The 18,519-nt window shown below is 37.4% G+C and overlaps 1 protein-coding gene across 1 annotated transcript; it reads left to right on the forward strand.

Annotated features, from left to right (window-relative positions):
* The first annotated feature begins 5,006 nt into the window (after nucleotides 1–5,006).
* LOC123235840 (acyl-coenzyme A thioesterase 6-like) lies at nucleotides 5,007–16,946 on the forward strand. Its single transcript, XM_044662067.1, has 3 exons — nucleotides 5,007–5,463; nucleotides 8,788–8,990; nucleotides 15,287–16,946. The coding sequence occupies exons 1-3, from the start codon at nucleotides 5,007–5,009 to the stop codon at nucleotides 15,890–15,892; spliced, it is 1,266 nt and encodes a 421-aa protein (XP_044518002.1). The 3' UTR covers nucleotides 15,893–16,946.
* The last annotated feature ends 1,573 nt before the right edge of the window (nucleotides 16,947–18,519 follow it).

The following is an 18,519-nucleotide window of genomic DNA, read 5'->3' on the forward strand; positions in this document are numbered from 1 at the left end:
TTCCTTAGAAAAAGGATATTTTGGTTTAGAAGGAGGGGACCCACCCTTCAGCTTGATGGTAACAGTTACAGTTGATTTTAACAATCCTAAATCAATAGAAAAAGTGACCCACACAGATTCAGGTACTAATTAGAGCCTCTCTTCCTTGCACAAGTGTGGCATAATCTTTTAGATCATTAGGATCCCACTTGAGAGTCTTACAGGCTAGTTTTGAGCCTGTAGCCCTTGTGGTGGCAATTCTGTTATTACTTGCCTACTAGTGGCCTCAATAACTGCAGCTTTTTTTCCTGGGGTAGAAAAGTATCAAGCAAATCAGTGACATCTCTTCAGTTTGGATTAAAACTCCTAAATATAGCTTGAACAATTTTATCATATTAAAAGGATACTCATCAAAGCTGTGACAAAGCTTTTTTCCAAGGTGCAAAATCAGATGGACTAAAAATATAATGTACTCTAATATTCCCTAATCTTGCCTCACTCTGAACTATCTTTTCCCTTAGTGGGACATCCTTGATGCAGCAGGTCTCCCAATCAGACAGCAATACAAACAAAAATACACAATAAGATAGGAGAGTAATTTAGTAAATTTTTGTTTTAATTAAGAAAAATAATAAAGATAGAAAGATAGGAAAGAGAGAGAGAGAGAGATTTAACTATCTACCCTAGTACTATTGTGATAAGGAACTTCTGGGACAAGATGGAAAACAGCTTGAGTGACAAGATTGTTGGTTAAAGAATTTAGAATTTACCCAGGTGGCCTGAGCCAGGGCCAAGAGACATTTGGGACCACCTCTATAAATACCCTTGGACTGTACCACCCAAGGTCTCAATTGGAGAAGGGAATTCTTGGAGGAGGGTGGTGTATTGGGAGGGTAGGCCATAGACCTGAAAATCCAGCATCCATATCTGAGTGCCATAGAAAGTTTATTTCTCCTGTTACTAATAGGGCTGAGAGAGAATAACATCAAGCTGCTAAGAAGAACATCATTATCCTTCCCTGTCCTTTGGTTTCCACCATGGCCAAGTCAGATTGGGGATTGTGTGAGGGAGAAGAATTTCCAGCCAGATATCAACCTATTACCTATAGATTTAGATCATCTTAACTTAATTAGCCACAGTATAGCATTCCCAAACCTCTATCCTGATTCCTTGTTCCTAATCCTTAAGATAGCAACAAATCCTGTTAAAGTTTAATCTAGCTGAAAATTTGTGCTCCTTTACTGACTAGTGACATCTACAGCTATAGGGAAAGGGATTTATCAAACCACAGTCAGATTATTAGCGTTATCCATTTAGAAAATCAATACCAGCCCAAACCAACCTTTAATCATCAAACCCAATCCCAAGCCAAAGAGCTTGAGGAGTTGTTGATCATACATACAACCCCTCACTTAATTAATACTTTGGCTTGGGCACTGTTAAAGAGGTGTAGGCTTGGCTAAACTGAGCTTCATAAATCCTGGGGATTACTAGCACATTTGGTGATCATCCAGGCAACCTCATCTCTCACTTATCCTAGATCCACTTGAGGATCTTGAGCCAGTTTGGCAGGCTCAGATCATAGAGCCTGTTAGCCCAGAGAAATAGCACCTCGGTTATATATATATATATATCCCCTTTTCTTTAACATTATCTAAAAACTACCTAAATCTTCTTATATCAACCTATAAACTACCTAAAAACTATCATTTGAGAGAGTCTCACTAACTCTTCAGCCTAGCTAACCAGGCCGAACCTACTATATATATATATATATATATATATTTTTTTTTTTTTTAACTAACTTGCTAAACAATGGACAACTACCAACCCACACACTTTACTTCAATCAGATTTTACAGCAGCCAACTGTCACCAGCAAGTGCCAGCAGCACCCTGCCCTCAGGAAATCTTAGAGCTACAAAGTCCTAAAAATTCAGTACAAGGTTACCTATCATAGTGGTTAGGTCATAGTAACTTTTCTCTGCCACAATACTCTGGGCATAGTGGCATAAATCTTTAAAGGATCAAACAGCACCTGAATAAAAACCAAGGTTGTTTTCTTATCAGACTAGCTGTATATTCTCCACTCTCAATGAACCAGCTCCTTCTACATGAGTTTCAGCTTCTCTAGATAACTACAAAGACCTAAAGTTTTTATTCCTTAATATTGTTAATTACTATAATATTCTTATACATCAAGCTACATATTTTCTAATATTATAATTAACATATTATAAAATTGATATCTTAAACACTGGTTAATAACTGGGCCCAACTTTCTAAAAATTATAATTGCAATTACTTATCTAAAGGATTTATAAGTGATCACTTTGTTTATAATTAGTAATATAAAGGAAATAGAACAATTTTCCTTTCACATGTCATTCCCCTACCCCTACATACCCACTTTCTCAATTTAAACTCTAAAGGTTCCTTACTGACTCCAGGATCAAATACAAAATCCTTTTTTGGCACTCAAAGCCCTTTATTGCTTAGTCTCCTATCTTTTCAGTCTTCTTTTTATACGTTATTCTTCAATACATATATACGCTTTGATCCAGTGACATTGGCTTCCTTGATATTCCTCAAACAAGATATTCCATTTCTCCTCAATCCTAGCATTTTCTCTGGCTGTTTCCAATGCTTGGCATGCATTCCCTCTTCAACTCTCCTACTGATCTCCTTGACTTCCTTTAAGTCCTAATTAAAATCCAGTCTTTTCAAGAAGCTTTTCCCAAACCCTCTTAATTCTAGTGATTTTACTATTAATGATTTCCTACTTATTCTATTTATTTATTCCTACTTATTGTTTTGTATATAGTTGTATGTATATTTTCTCCCTCGTTAGATTATGAACCCCTTGAGGACAGGAGCTATCTTTGCCTCTTTTTCCTTAAACTTTAATGCTTAGCATAGTGCCTGGCACATAGTATGTGCTTAATAAATATTGATTGGTTGATAGATCTGTAATCCTATGAACTAGCCTTGCCTCTATCCTAAACCTAACCCCAACTCCTGAATAGCAGAACAGAACTATATCATACTGGAAATTGGTGTGCCATTTAGGGTTGGGGTATTGAAAGTAGAAAGCATTTAATAAATACTTTTTGAAAAAAAGAAAAAAAAGAAAATGATAAATGCTGGAGGGACTATGGGAAACACTGTTGGAAGTATAGTGAACTGGTTTGGTCATTCAGAAAGCAATTTTTATGCTCAAAAACAACTATTAAACTGTAATCCAGTGAAACAGCTATTAAGTATATACCCAAAAGAGATCAAAGAAAGAAGAAAAGACCCATATGTACAAAAATATTTATAGCAACTCTTTTCTTGGTGGCAAAGAATTGGAAACTGAAGAGGTGATGATCTATTAGGGAATGGCTAAACTAAGGCATATGAATGTGATGGCATACTACTGTGCTATAAGAAATGAGTAAGTGGATGGTTTCAGAAAATACTGGGAATTTTCTGTATGAATTTTCTATATGTGAGCAGAACCACGAGAAAAATTTAGACAATATTAATAATAAAATAAAGATAAATATGTCTAAGACTTGGGAACTATGCTCAACACAAAGACCAATCACAGGTTCAGAGGGCTCACTTTGTGGGAGAAATACACCCAAGTTTGTAGCAGGGTCTTACCCCAAGAATGGGAGACTCGAAATGTTCAATCCAAACAGTTAGAAAAGAATTTATTTGAAGAAGAGGTTTAAGGTGGTATAATAATAGCTGGAGCTGATAAAATCTCTGGAGCTGATAAAATTGCAGTTCTCCGGGTGTGGAGTAGTAGCTCTGCTGTAGAATAGCAGCTTCAGCTGTAGAATGGCAGCTTCCATACTCGGTGGATCAATATTGGCATATTTATTAGGGTCTGGGGAATAATCATCTCCCATTCCAGAGAAATATTCACCTTTTCTGAATACCCTGGAATATGGGCATGGACCAAATTCAGGTGTTTTGGGGTTTGACATGTACATCGTAGGGAATAAGGAGAATGCACAAGTTTGAGGGATTCTTCTGGAATGCCCTCGTCTCCAGTGTACAGGTCCCTTGTTCTCCATTGTCCACTTTGTCATCATTTATCAATGTGGAAGAAGTCTCACTGCCCTTCTGGAATGAGAATTCAAGAAGGGGGAGGGGAGTGCAATACACTGGAGGACAACTAGACCTAATTAATTATATCTTACAGTTCTAAACTAAATATAGAACAACATGAATAATTAATAAAACAGATTAAGCACAAAGCTGATGTCCAGTACAGAATATTACAGAGCCAGTATTCAGATTGTGTAACTAATCAGTCTGTAATTCACTCTTGATTAGTGTTGAAACTACAGGTTTTGCCGTTGAGGTTTAGCCAATGCTAATTGAGAAATACAAGATTTTAGAGTATGAGGGTCTTGTTCTTAATACTACCCCTCCCTGCTCGCTGTCTGCCCCTCCATCATCAGGATGAAACATACTATCCACCTCAAGATAGAGAAGTGATGCATTCAGAATGAAAACTCATGCATATTTTTTGACAATCATAATGCGGTAATGTTTTGCTTAACTGTACTTATTTGCAATATGCTTTATTTTTCTTGCATTCCTAATGAGGAATTAATTAAGAGGTCCCTGAGGGAGAATTCAGAACATAAAAAAAAAAATCTAAATTGATTTTTAAAACTGAAGAAACGACAATAAATGCTTGTTGGGAGAGAGAATGGGGTGTAATCTTAAGAACTAACTTCTAGATCAAAGAGAAGGTTGTTTAAAAGCCTCAGATTTGGAAGTCTCTATATAAAGGGTCAATGTCACAAAATAACCCCAATTGGGGAGAGAGTAGAAAGGATGGACTTTGAATTATATACTTGGCCACTCGACTCTCCCCGCCTCTCTCTGGGAGCTTTCGCTTCTCTACAGAAGCCATTGGACAACCCCAAGAGATTCCGCCCACTGGGGAGCCAATGGGAATGAGAGGACTGTCCCTTTTACGTGTTATCTGTGGACTCCTGAGTCTCCACAGATTGTCAGTTTCAATGGCTGTGTCAGTGAACTTGACTCCCCCGCCCCGCAGCCTGTGGGACGAGCCAGTGGCGATCACCGTACAGGGTCTGGCCCCGACCCAACGGATCACCCTGCGCGCTTCCCTCCGCGATGAGAAAGGGGAGCTCTTCGAGTCCTCCGCCCACTACCAGGCGGACGCGGGTGGGCAGCTAGACCTGCGGAAGGCACCCGCCCTTGGGGGCAGCTACTGCGGCGTGGAGCCTATGGGGCTCTTCCGGACTCTGCAGCCCCAGAAACCTTTTGAAAGACTAGTGAAGCGGGATGTGGAGACGCCTTTCCAAGTGGACCTGGAGGTATATGAAGGTCACAACCTCCAGCCCACCAAGCTGCTGGCACGAGGGGTCCACGAGCGGGGCTTCCTGGGGCCAGGGGTGAGAAGGATCCCGGTGCGAGAGGGCAGCGTGAGGGCTACACTCTTCCTGCCTCCTGGTGCGTTTCTGCAATCTCACACCTTTCTTTACAACTTTTCCTGAACCTAGTCTTACCCATTTTCTTTTTCCTGGGATGGAGCATAGTGGCAGTAGATGTTTCACATTCTTCCAAAGAGGTCCCTGATTCCTCCCAGAAGGATTTTCTGGATCCCATTTTGTAGTTTATTCCTTAAGTTCTTGGTAGCATTACACTTAAGAATCTTAAATGAATTCTATTAATTTCTTGTTAAGTGCCTGAGGAAACAGTTTCATTTTTTAGATGCCAAGTGGAGAGAATACTTTCTCTTGAGGGACAATATCTCCATTCTTCAAGACTTGTTTCTGCCACTGACAACCTGTGTGACTTTGAACAAGTCTTTTACCCTCTTTGGTTTGAGATTTCTTTATCTGTAAAATAAGGAGAATTGAATTCAATGACTTGAATCCCTTCCAACTTTAAATCTGTGTTCTTATGACCATTTAAGTCGGTAATGCTCTACTTGCTTCCTTTTTTTATTTGAAAATTTTTATTTAATTAAGAATATTTTTCCCTGGTTCTGTGATTTATGTTCTTTTTCTCTTCTCTTCCCACCCCACCTCCCACAATCAATTCCACTGGGTTTCACATGTGTCATTGATCCAGACCTATTTCTGTAGTATTAACATTTGCACTAGGGTGATCATTTAGAGTCTATATCCCTAGTCATATCCCCATCGACCCATGTGATCAAGCAGTTGTTTTTCTTCTGTTTCCACTCCCATAGTTCTTTTTCTGGATGTGGATAGTGTTCTTTCTTAAAAGTCCCTCGGAATTGTCCTGGATTATTGCATTGCTGCTAGTAGAGAAGTTCATTACATTCTATTGTGCCACAGTGTATCCATCTCTGTGTATAAGGTTCTCTGGTTCTGCTCCTTTCACTCTGCATCAGTTCCTGGAGGTTCTTCCAGTTCACATGGAATTCCTCAAGTTCATTGTTCTTTTTAGCACAATAGTATTCCATCACCAACAGATACCACAATTTGTTCAGCCATTCCCCAATTAAAGGGCATCCCCTCATTTTCCAATTTTTTGCCACTCAACGAGCATTATTAAAATATTAAATATTAAAAATAAATATTTTTGTACAAGTCTTTTCCCTTATGATCTCTTTGGGGTATAAACCCAGCAGTGGTATGGCTGGATCAAAAGGCAGACACCTATTTGCTTTCTTAAGGACCAAACTGGCAAAGAGATTGGAGTCCAGAGAATCCTTCAACTGGACATCTGTCAGGGATTAGATTATACCCATATAATCCACTCAAAACAGTCTCTTTTCTTCTTACTAAATTGAGTTATTTGATTTTATTGATCATACTGAGGAGAGATTTAAGATTTAGGGAAAAGAAAAAGACATTGGTTAGGAAGACTGGGTTTGTTTTAAATAGAAATTTGTGAAATATGAAACCCTTTACCTTCTTTAGGGAGACCTAACATTGTTTGTCTGTCTTAGGGACATTGAAATGAATTATTGAAATAAAAATTAATTTGCACATAAAATCATCACCTTGATATTCATAGGTAGAGCTGTGAATGTGTGTAAGAGTAGAACAGGGGAGCAGAATATGGAAGGGAAACTTTCTCCCAAAGATTTTCTGAGATTTTTCATTTTTGAAAACCAAGGAATTCCCAATTTCTCCCTCTTGCCCTTGACAATTTTTTATGAACAGCATTGCCAGATGTGACAAGTGAAAGATGAAATGACTGAGGAAACAAAGATTTAATCTTTGGAGCATATTGATTTATTAAGCAATGAATGGCAATTGCCCAACAAATTGGACCAGGTCCCCTATTAACTTAGGGCTGAGCTAGCTCCAGAAATGAATCACAAGATGGAGTTAGTGTGGTTCACTCATTTCCCACAATTAACCATTTGCTCTACTAATCTTCAATTTTCCTTACAAAAAATATATCTATCTACTGACCTACCTCAAGACATCCTCAATGGTGTCTTCACCATTTGTAGAATAAAATCCAATTTCCTCATCCTGGCATTCAAAATACTCCACAATTTAGCTTTAACAAACAATAACAGTAGAAATACTTTTCCCTGGCCCTTTGTGTATTATTAATAGTTTTGTGTTTCTATTAAATCATTGAAGTATTAATGAAGCTAGAGTGGATACAATGTCAGACTTGGAGTCAGGAAGAACTGAGTTTAAATACAGATTCAAATACCTCCCAGCTAATTGGCCCTGGGAAAGTCACTTAATCTGTCTCCTTCAGTTTCCCCATATGTAAATTAGGGACAATAATACCTACTTCCCAGGACTGTTGTGAGGATCAAATGAGATATTTGTGAAGTGCTTTGCAAACTTCCAAGCTTAATATAAATGTTAGCTGTTATTATTATTTTGACTTTTCACTATATATTGAATATAATTCACATATTACTGCTATGATCATGGCTAAAGAAACATGGCTATGTGAAGCAATTTACAAGCAAGCACTTAAATAATCTTTGAGCATTTCTACATGAGTCTATCAACAAGCATTATGTGCTATGCAACTTACTAGGTGCTACGGATACAAAAATGAAATAGCCCTTGCCCTAAAGGGATTTACATTCTTTGAGGTAAAATAATATGTACACAGAGAATACAAAATACATACAAATGAAACCATTCACAGGGTAGCTCTGGAAGGTGTTTTAAAGACCCTACACTAAAATCCTACTTTAGACATCATGTTGATCCTGGGTTCTCCAGGGCTTTGCTGGTATCCCATAAAATCCGGCAGCTCTTACTAAACTTGTCATGTTTTAAGTATGAACTCCAATAATGCCCAGCCTCACTAAAAGAGATTCATCTCTAGAAGGTTGGCCACCAGAGGATACTTTTTGGGACCTGAACAACTCATGAGACCATTTATCAAAATGAGAAATGATTTGGGTATGTGCCAGAAGAGACATTACTCGTAAAATCTCATAGATGTTGAAGTTAATTTTAAGAAATCAATTTTGTTGTTGTTGAGTCATGGCCAACTCTTCATGACTTCATTTGGAGTTTTCATGGCCAAGATACTACCATGATTTGGCATTTTCTTCTCTGGCTCATTTTCTAGATGAGGAACCAAGACAAACAAGGTTAAGTGACTTAACCATGTTCACATAAGTGTCTGAGGCTCGATTTGAACTCAGGAAGAGGAGTATATTCCCGATTCTGGGCCAAGTGCTTTATCCATTGTACCACCTTAGCTGCCCCTAAGAGATCAAATGGTCTAAATCTTTACTTTTATGTCCTAGCAGTGGAATTTAAATGTATCTTTTGGGACTAAAGAATCTTTCCCATTTGTTACTTCCTCCAGGAACAGGGCCTTTCCCAGGCATCATTGACCTATATGGAACTGGAGGTGGTCTTTGTGAATATAGAGCCAGTTTGCTGGCAGGACATGGTTTTGCTGTGTTTGCTCTGGCTTACTTCAGATTTGAAGACCTCCCCAAAGGGTTGAATGATATGCATCTGGAATATTTTGAAGAGGCCCTGGACTACATGTTGCAGCATCCAGAGGTATGGGTATGAATATATACTCTGAGGTTGGACCAAATGAGAATGGGGGAGGGAGGAGTACAAGATAAATATGGGAACATAAAGATTTATTATCCAGAAGCTCCATCAGGAGAACTATTTTGTAGTAAGACAGTGAAGATTCTTTAAGTAATTATTCATATTAATTTCTCCAATCCCTTGGGACATCATTTAATCATCTCCTTTTGGAATACAGTAGTAAATATGCCTTCTTTGATCATCCTCTTTATTCCAGTAGAGCTAAAAAAACCAACAACTCCAAAACCAAACCTAATTCTCAAACTGAATCCTTTTTGTTGTCCTTAGCATCCTCACCAGCCTCAGTTTGTTCTAAGCTTTAACATTCCTAATACCATTCTTATGCAACATTTCTGTATTTTTCTTTTATTACCATCCTTGCTTTCATCTTTTGTATACCTCTTTTCTTTTTTAAAATGCTTACCTTCGGTCTTACAATCAATACTATTTTAGTTCCAGGGCAGAAGCGTGGTAAGGGCAGGCAATTGGGGTTAAGGGACTTGCCCAGGGTCACACAGCTAGGAAGTGTCAGAGGTCAAATTTGAACCCAGGACCTTCTGTTTCTGATTGAGAGGCCTGGCTCTCAATCCACTGAGACACCTAGCTGACCCCTTTGTACACTTCTTTGTTTAAAAAAAGTTTTTACTTTTTATTTTTTTAGTATCATATAGAGACAATTTTGAATATTTTTTGGCATTTTAAAATTCAGACTTTCTCTATCCCTCCCCTTCTCACTGTCCCTAAACAACTTTGTAATATATATTTCCATAGCACTCATGTCATGATAGAAGACACATAGCACACATACAATAGAAATCTCATGAAGGAAATAGAGTAGAAGACAGCATCTGCTCTCAGATTCTAATAGTTTCTTCTCTGGCTGTGGATAGCATTTTCTTCATTAATAATAAATTAATTATCTCGGAGACTTGCTTTGCTGATAATGGTTTAGTCCTTCACAGTTTATCATTATATCATATTTCTGTTACCGTATACATTCATTGTCACTATATACAAACACCTCACTTTGTATCAGTTCATGCAAGTCTTTTGCAGGTTTTTCTGAACTCATCCTGTTCACTTATGGTGAAATAATATTCCATTACAACTATATTCCACAACTTGTTCATCTCCTCTCCAAGTGATGGACAACTCCTCAGTTTCCAATTCTTTGCCACTATAAAAAACAAAACAAAACAAAAAACCAACCAAAAAACCTGCTAGAATATGTTGGTACAAGTAGGTCTCTGATCTCTTTGGGATACAGTAGAGATGTTGTAAAAGAGTTTACATAATTTTGTGGTCCTGTACATTTCTTTTTTTAAAAATTCAGTTTGGCCAATGATTAGTCACATTAATCTTAAATGCTGTCTTTCTCCCCCAGTATTATATATTGTTTCTACAGATGCTTTATAAAAGAAACTTATTGCTGTGAATGTCTTAGGACCGTAGACTCTTCTAGAGTGATGCCTACCTAATATATTTCCTTGGGGATCTTGGGGCACCCCTGCAGGGCTGCAGATGACTTTCTTTAAAGCTGTTGGCTCCAGTCTCCATTCTATCTTTTCCCTACTAATAGCTGCCAGTGATTTGCACCTGATGTATTTTTAATCAATTAACATCAATAGGCTTTTATAAGCTTCAAAGATATAGCAGTACAAACATCTCCCCTCCAATATTTGAGGGGCATAGACTTCCTGACACTATCTTGGTCCCTGAAGAGTGTGCTCTAATTTAAAGCAATTTCATTATGCTGTTCTTCTCACCAGGTTCACTTCCAAACATAGCATGTCTTTATTTCCACTACCTCTGGGCTATATCTCTCAGGTCATTCTTCTGGCCTCCTTCTCACTGTTGGGCTGGGTGATGATAAAATGCAGCAGGGACTCTCCCTCACAGACCTGTAGTGGCTCACCATTCTGACATTTTAAAACTCATAGAGCCATGGCTATTTGCACTCATTGCTCCATTACCTAGGCCTGAGGCAGGGCACAGGAAAAGCCAGGGACTCCTTTTTTGCTCTTTAGTGCCTTTTTTAGTATCCAGTTCCATCTCCACAGCCAGGCAAAGAGTTTCCTCTTTATCAGGTAGATAACAGGACACAACCATTTACAGAATGTCTCTTCCTGCTCCAAATTGGGGAGAACAAAGTCTCTCCATTACACATCATCATGCCTTTTTGGAAGCAGGCTTCCCATTTTCTTCTGCATGGAGATTGCATTAGCTGAACATGTTGCTCCCCATTTCATCATTACACATATTCAAAATTTCACTCTTGATCATTCCATAACCCACCATGCGCTCCGAACTCTTTGGAATCTTCTTTCCCATCATCTGGGGCAGGGGTCAGCAACCTTTTTTGGCTGTGAGAGCCATAAATGCCACATTTTTTAAAATGTAATTTCGTTAGAGTTGTACAGTGCCCACAGTGTGTGCTCCTGTAACAGTGTGCACTCTTGTAACAGCGCCTGAAAAAAAAATTGATTTTATGGCTCCTGCAGAAAGAGCCATATCTGGCCCTCAAAAGAGCCAGATATGGCTCAAGAGCCATACGTTGCTGACCCCTGATCTGGGGGCATGTCAGACTATGCCATGCTTTCTTTTCTCCTAAGATAGTGTGATCATCCCCCAGGGCGCCTGTCATCCCTGTCTTAGCAACTAGTTTTCCCTTGTTGGTGAGAATCAGCCCAGAATAGCATTTCTCCTTGTCATTTCTTCTACCTTTGAAGAATGAAATTAACATTAAGACAAGTCAAAAAATTAGCAGCTGATAATTCTCACTGTTTTTGGCAAAGAGAATGTTCCAGAAATTGCACAGGTTATTGAAGTCTTTATAATCCCATCATATTTCTGATCTATTTCCCAAACTCTTCATTTATTTCCTCTTTTTGCCCAAGTGGTCTTGAGTGTGTGTCTGTGTGTATATATATACCCACATATATGTGTGTGTTTATGTTTGTATGTATATATGTATATTATACATTTTATTTGGCATAAATGAGTTTTCAATAATGCCCTCCTTCCATAATACACATCCATAGCACTAGTTGTGATCAATGACACATTATTTTCTACTCTTATAGTTTACCATTCCTTAAAAGAAAAGAAACATGTTTTAATCTCAATAATCTGGAACCAATATTTATCATTTTATATGACAGGAGTTCTATAGCCTTAGTGTTGTATTCAATTACATTAACATAATTGTTGTGTATATTGTTTTTGTGGTTCTTCTGTCTTTGTCCCACCATAGCTTATAGACTTCTTCCAGTGCTTCTCAAAATTCTTCATATTTGTCATTTCTTGTGGTAAAATTGTATTACATTAGAATCATATACCACTATTTGTTCAACGATTCCCTAATTATGGGACATATAATTTGCTTCCCACTTTTTGCTATTACAAATACTTCTGCTATGAATATTTGGTACATGGGAAACTTTTCTTTCTGTCATTGGCTTCCTTAATCATTCAGGGATTGCTGAATCAAAATGTATGAACATTTGAGTAACTTTTGCCTATAATAATTCCTAATTGTTCGTAAGACTATTTGGACAGTTCACAACTAGCATAAAGTTAGTGTGGCTTTCTTCCCAACAGCTTCCTTTTTTAAAACCTATCTTTTTCTCTTAGTAACAACTCTAAGACAGCAAGGCAAGAGCTAGACAAATGGGGTTAAGTGACTTGCTCAGATCACAGAGGTAGGAAAGCCCGAGGTCGCTTTAACATTGGTCATTCCCATATTTTATTATCTTTGCCAATTTGATGATGACCAAGAAATGGGACAGCTAAATGGTACAGTGCCAGGCCTGGAATCAGGAATATTAGTCTTCCTGAATTCAAGTCTGACCTTAAACATGGACTTAGCTGTATGACCCTGGGCAAGTCACTAAACCTTGTTTCCTCATTTGGAAAATGAGCTGGAGAAGAAAATGGCAAACCACTCTAGTATGTTTGCCAAGAAAACTTCAAATGTGGTCATGAAGAGTTGAACGTGACTGAACAACAACAAAAAGGAAATAATACTTCAAAGTTGTTCTCCATTTGCATTTTTCTTATTGCTACTGATTTAGAACATTTTCCCAAAGGTTACAGAAGTGCACATTTCTTTTAAAAACTGTTCACATCAAGGGGAAAGTACTTAACTTGTACAAAAATATTTATAACAACTCTTTTTGTGGTGACAAAGAGTTGGAAATTAAAGGGATGTCCATCAATTGGGGAATGGCTGAACAAGTTGTGGTACATTTTGATGATGGAATACTGTTGTTCTATAAGAAGTGATGAGTAGGATGATTTCAGAAAAAGCAGGAAAGATCTATTGAACTGATGTTGAGTGATGATCAACTGTGAAAACTTGGCTACTCTCAGCAATGCAAAGCTCTGGGACAGTCCTGAAAGACTTAATATGAAAATGCTATCCACCTTCAGAGAAAGAACTGTTGGAGTCAGATGGATTTGGATCAAAATATACAGTCTTTCACATCAGTATATTTATGGTTTTATTTTGGGGTTTTGGTTTTGTATGAGTGTGTCTTAAAATAATGACCAATAGGGAAATGTATTTTGCATGATAATAAAATTTTAAAAAACAAATTGTTCACATCCAGGAATGCAGGGATGGTTCAATTAAGGAAACTACCAGCATAATTGATCATGTCAATAACAAAACCAACAGATGCAGAAAAATCTATATCCTTTAACCACTTATCTATTAGTCTCATACATAGATTTCTGTCAATTCTCCATGGTTTTTTTAAGATCTCAGACTTTTATTAGAGATGAACAGATTTTTTCCAGTTCATATTTCTTCTTTCAGTTGCATTAATTTTGTTTGTGGAGTTCTTTATGTAATAAATGTCAGGTATTTTGTCTTTTATAATCCTTTCTATCTTTTATATGCTATGAATTTTCTCCTTAACCATAGTTGTAGAAGACTCTTCCATTAACACTAAACTTTAATGTTATAATTTTAAAATACTTAAATCATTTATCTATTTAGAATTAATCATGCTCTGATGTTTCCTTATCCTTCATCTACCACAGTACCATAATGAGATTTTGACAAAAGTCCCATTTTGATAAATTTAGAGAGCTCATGAACCATCAAAAGATGGTTCCTTTTTTTGGCCATCACAACTCATGAAACAGTCCCTTAATGTATTATGCATTCGTGGAAGAAATAGCGGCAAAAGTAAAATAACAGATTTTTAAAAGTATTACATTCTTATCTTTTCTGTCTTCGTTCATCTGCTAGCTTTTACTCTCCTGAAGGTCAAGGGCCATATCCTATCAATATCTAGTTAGCTGAAGATCCTACTTTGCTTATACCCAGAAGTCTGTATCTTGTGTACTACAGTAATAGTGTAGTAAGGTCTCTTGTATGGGGCCAGGACCTAAAACCACAGGCTGTGTGTTAGCATAGTAAATGTTTAATATTTGTTGACTCATTTGACATATATGTGACCCTATCAACTGTAGAATTTAAATTAATATTGTGAAGATGGGATTAACTCTTCCCTGCCCATTTTTAGATTTAATTACCAAAAGCATATACACCCCATCTTCACAATATCCAACACTCCAAAAATTATATTTTATAAAGTTTATTAATAATCACTTGAAGTAAAAGAATTAAAAGGTAATTATGTAAGAAAATATAAGGCCACTTGAATAGATTTTCCTGCCACTCACCTCATACCACCTCCACCAAACCAATCAGATCAAGAGCACAAGAGGCGAGGCTACACAAAATTTATAACCTCCCTATGTCAGCACCTAAAGTGAGGAGAGTGGGGTGCTGGGAATCGTAGTTTTTAGGGTAACGGATTTTAATTACACACAACATTGTTGTGTGATCTCCTTCCAGCTCCTTTCAGTAGCACATGAGTATTCATGAAGAAGACAGAAGGTAGGACAATTCTATGTTGAATTTAGCAAGAGTAGAGGATGGAATAGAATTAATAACTGATTAGCAACACTATGATAAAGGTAATATACATGTTTTTAATATTTATATTAGAGATAGGAAACTGAGTCTTAGGTTGCTTAACTCAAGTGATTTGTCTAGGATAAAAAATAACTAGTAAATATCAGAGGTAAGATTCAGACCTAGACTTTCTGACTCCAAGATGAGTTCTCTGATGGAAAAGCTCACCAGAAGAGAATAGATGTCACCCTGTTGTTTCTTCTATTTTTGACTGCTAGAATGGTTTTATCTCTCTCTCTCTCTCTCTCTCTCTCTCTCTCTCTCCCATCAGGTGAAAGGCCCAGGCATTGGGTTACTTGGATTCTCCAAAGGAGGTGACTTGTGTCTTTCCATGGCCTCCTTCCTGAAAGGCATCACAGCCACAGTGCTCATAAATGGCTGTGTGGCAAATACAATGGGCCTACTGCACTATAAAGAGATGACTCTTCCTGAACTTGGAAGTGACATAGAGAGGCTCAAGATCACTGAGTCAGGCCTTGTAGATTTTGTTGATTTTTGGGATAATCCATTAGAGAAGCCCAACCATCAAAGCCTCATCCCAATAGAAAAGGCCCAGGGGCCTTTCTTGTTCATTGTTGGTCAAGATGACCATTGCTGGAAGAGTGAGGCCTATGCACGTATAGCCTCTAAACGACTACAGTCTCATGGTAAAGAAAAACCTCAGATCATCTGTTATCCAAACACTGGGCACTGCATTGAACCCCCTTATTTTCCTCCATGTTTAATATCTGTGCATGGAGTGTTGGGCCAAAGAATGTTTTGGGGAGGTGAGTCAAAGGCTCACTTTATGGCACAGGTGGAGATCTGGGAACAAATTCAAACATTCTTCCAAAGATATCTCAAGAGTAAAGAATCTACATTCCATAACAAAATGTAGTGTGCTGATCTAGGATCCATTGTTCTGGGCTGGGCCTGATTCAAGTCAATCCCCTGGTAGTTTATGTTTGATAATGGAACACAATGAGACACTTGTAGATCATCAACACAACAGTTAACAAAAGGAGATTTATTTAGTAACAGAAGAAGCATATTCAACAAGGATAGATACTGAAGACACCTTAAATTGACTCAGCTAAATGAAGCCCTCTTGTCTGGATTGTCCATCTTTTCTACCAGCCAAGGATCAGAGAGCAACTCATGGTCAGTTTGTATATTCTAGTAATTGGGAAGGGATGTTAACAGCCTGAACCTTTAGTCCCCTGAGCCAGTCAAGTCTGGAAGATAATTTCAATATCTTTTAAGGAAAAACTAGCCTAACTTTTACAGGAGCAAGAGTTAGGGTACTGTTCCTATAACAACCATAATTTTATGACCCTGGACCCCATGCTACCAAGAAGGATCCTCATTATATGACATGAAAGTATCATATGTCTTACTCTTTAAGGTGCTATTTAATAATAAGCCAGAGAATTCAAATCTCAAGGGGTTCTTCCCTGGGCCCAGAAATGTTTGATTGAAGACATTTTTTTCATCAACATAGAACACCAAATAACTCCAGTTATGCATAACCATAACTGACTTTTAGAATAAAATATATCTGGATTTTTACTCAATATATTGGTATGTTAGTATGTTGCTGCATGTTATTAAGCAACTTGAATCTGAAAGTAATCTTGCAGAAATTAGGCCTATAGTCTAAATTCACATCATATACCAAGATAAGCTTAAATGGTATATGACCTAAATAAATCGATTGGTTGGCTGGTTGGTTGTTGTACTTCATACTTGAAGAGGACCAAAATGGTCCTCTAGTGAAGTCTTTGACTCCGTGTAGATTGCATTAAAGTGAATCCAAGTTGCACAAAGTTTTCATTCTCACTTTCCCAGAGACATCAAAGTCTACTGGCAAGGCAAAAGTGGAGGATGACTGGAGATGTCCCCGGATGCTGTAGATAACCTTGGCTTTTATGTCTTAACCAAACTCCACAGTATCTGTTTCAGCTGCTTTCCTTCATGGCCTTTGGAACAAATTGTTCTCATCCATCTAACTCATTGATGGGTTTGAGGCCTATCAGTTTTACCCTCAACCTGGTTTAGCCTGTCTAATGAATGGGTTTTCTGGGGTGTGTTTGTTGGGCATGCTTCAGCTTCATAGGTGAGAGCTGGGTGAAACCAAAGGTGGATGAATAGTCCTGAAAAGAGCTGGCAAGCTCTCACATCAGAGCTGCTAATCTTCCCTGAACAATCCACCCACCTAAATAAATTAGGGGACCACAAATAGAAAGATCTTTTACTCTGTGGAAAGGAGAAGAGTTCATAACCAAAGGATAGAGAGGATCAAAAAAGATAAAAATGGCAATTTTGATTGATTTGATTTGATTAATAATATTAACTATCAGTTATATAGCTGGTTATATATTTAAGTTATAAAATAATAATGATATATATTGCTAAAATATATATTTAAGGTTTGTAAAGTACTTTACACATATTTCATTTAATCCTCACAACAATCTTGTGAGATAGGTGCTATTAATTCCATTTTACAGATGAAGAAACCAAGACTGAGAGAGATTAAGTGATTTGCTCAGGATTACACAATTAGTAAGTATCTAAAGGATGATTTGAACTCCATGACTCTAAGTCCAGTGCTCTATCCACCTACTCCACCTAGCTGACTCAGAAAATTTGTTGTTCATTTGTGTCTGGCTTTTGTGACCCCCCCACAGAACTTTCTTGGCAAAAATACCAGAGTGGTAAGCCATGATCTTCTCCAGCTTATTTCACAGATGAAAAAATATGATGCAAACAGGATTAGGTGACTTGTCCAGAGTCACACAGATAGTAATTGTCTGAGGCTGGATTTGAATTCAGAAAGATGAGTCTTCCTGACTTTTGGCCCAGCACTCTATACATTTCATTACCTAGCTGCCCTCTCAAAAAAATTATGTAAATTTAAGAAGTTTGTGCACAAACAAAATCAATGTAGTTAAAATTAAAAGATAAATAGTTAACTGGGGGAAAAAAGTCTTTGTAGCAAATTCTTTTGATAAAGATCTGATATAAATGTATGTATATATGCATATGTATATTTTCATGTATGAAAATATTTAAATATATAAGAAAAAGAGCCATCATCCAATAAATAAGGTGTCATTTATAGATTTATATGAATTGGCATTTCTAAAAGGAAGAATATAAGCTGTCTATAGCCATTTGAAAAAGTGTTCCTAACTAATAATTAGAGAAATACAGATTAAAGTAGCTTATACCCATCAGACTGACAAAAAATGAAGAAAAAATTAAAAAAAGGAAGATGATGCTTGTTGGCAGGATTTTGTAAGAGACAAACTAGTGTACTATCAGCAGAACTACGAATTGGTTCAGCTTATTGGTTATTGTTATTGTTATTTTTTAAATGGACTTAGAAAGATTTTCACTAGGTCTTGAAACACAAAGCAATGAAAATAGAAAGGCAAAATCATATAGGTAGAAACAGTTTGAACTGAGATTCAGGAGATTCAATTTAAAGTGAGTCCATAAAACTATCACTAACCAATAAGA

Source organism: Gracilinanus agilis, chromosome 2, assembly GCF_016433145.1.
Source record: "Gracilinanus agilis isolate LMUSP501 chromosome 2, AgileGrace, whole genome shotgun sequence".
Taxonomy (NCBI): domain Eukaryota; kingdom Metazoa; phylum Chordata; class Mammalia; order Didelphimorphia; family Didelphidae; genus Gracilinanus; species Gracilinanus agilis.

Bases quoted from the DNA above. Each gene is read 5' to 3' on its own strand.
- LOC123235840 (XM_044662067.1), top strand. From the start codon at position 5,007: ATGGCTGTGTCAGTGAACTTGACTCCCCCGCCCCGCAGCCTGTGGGAC. The intron at 5,464-8,787 runs GTGCGTTTCTGC...TACTTCCTCCAG, and splicing joins TACACTCTTCCTGCCTCCTG to GAACAGGGCCTTTCCCAGGC. The intron at 8,991-15,286 runs GTATGGGTATGA...CTCTCCCATCAG, and splicing joins ACATGTTGCAGCATCCAGAG to GTGAAAGGCCCAGGCATTGG.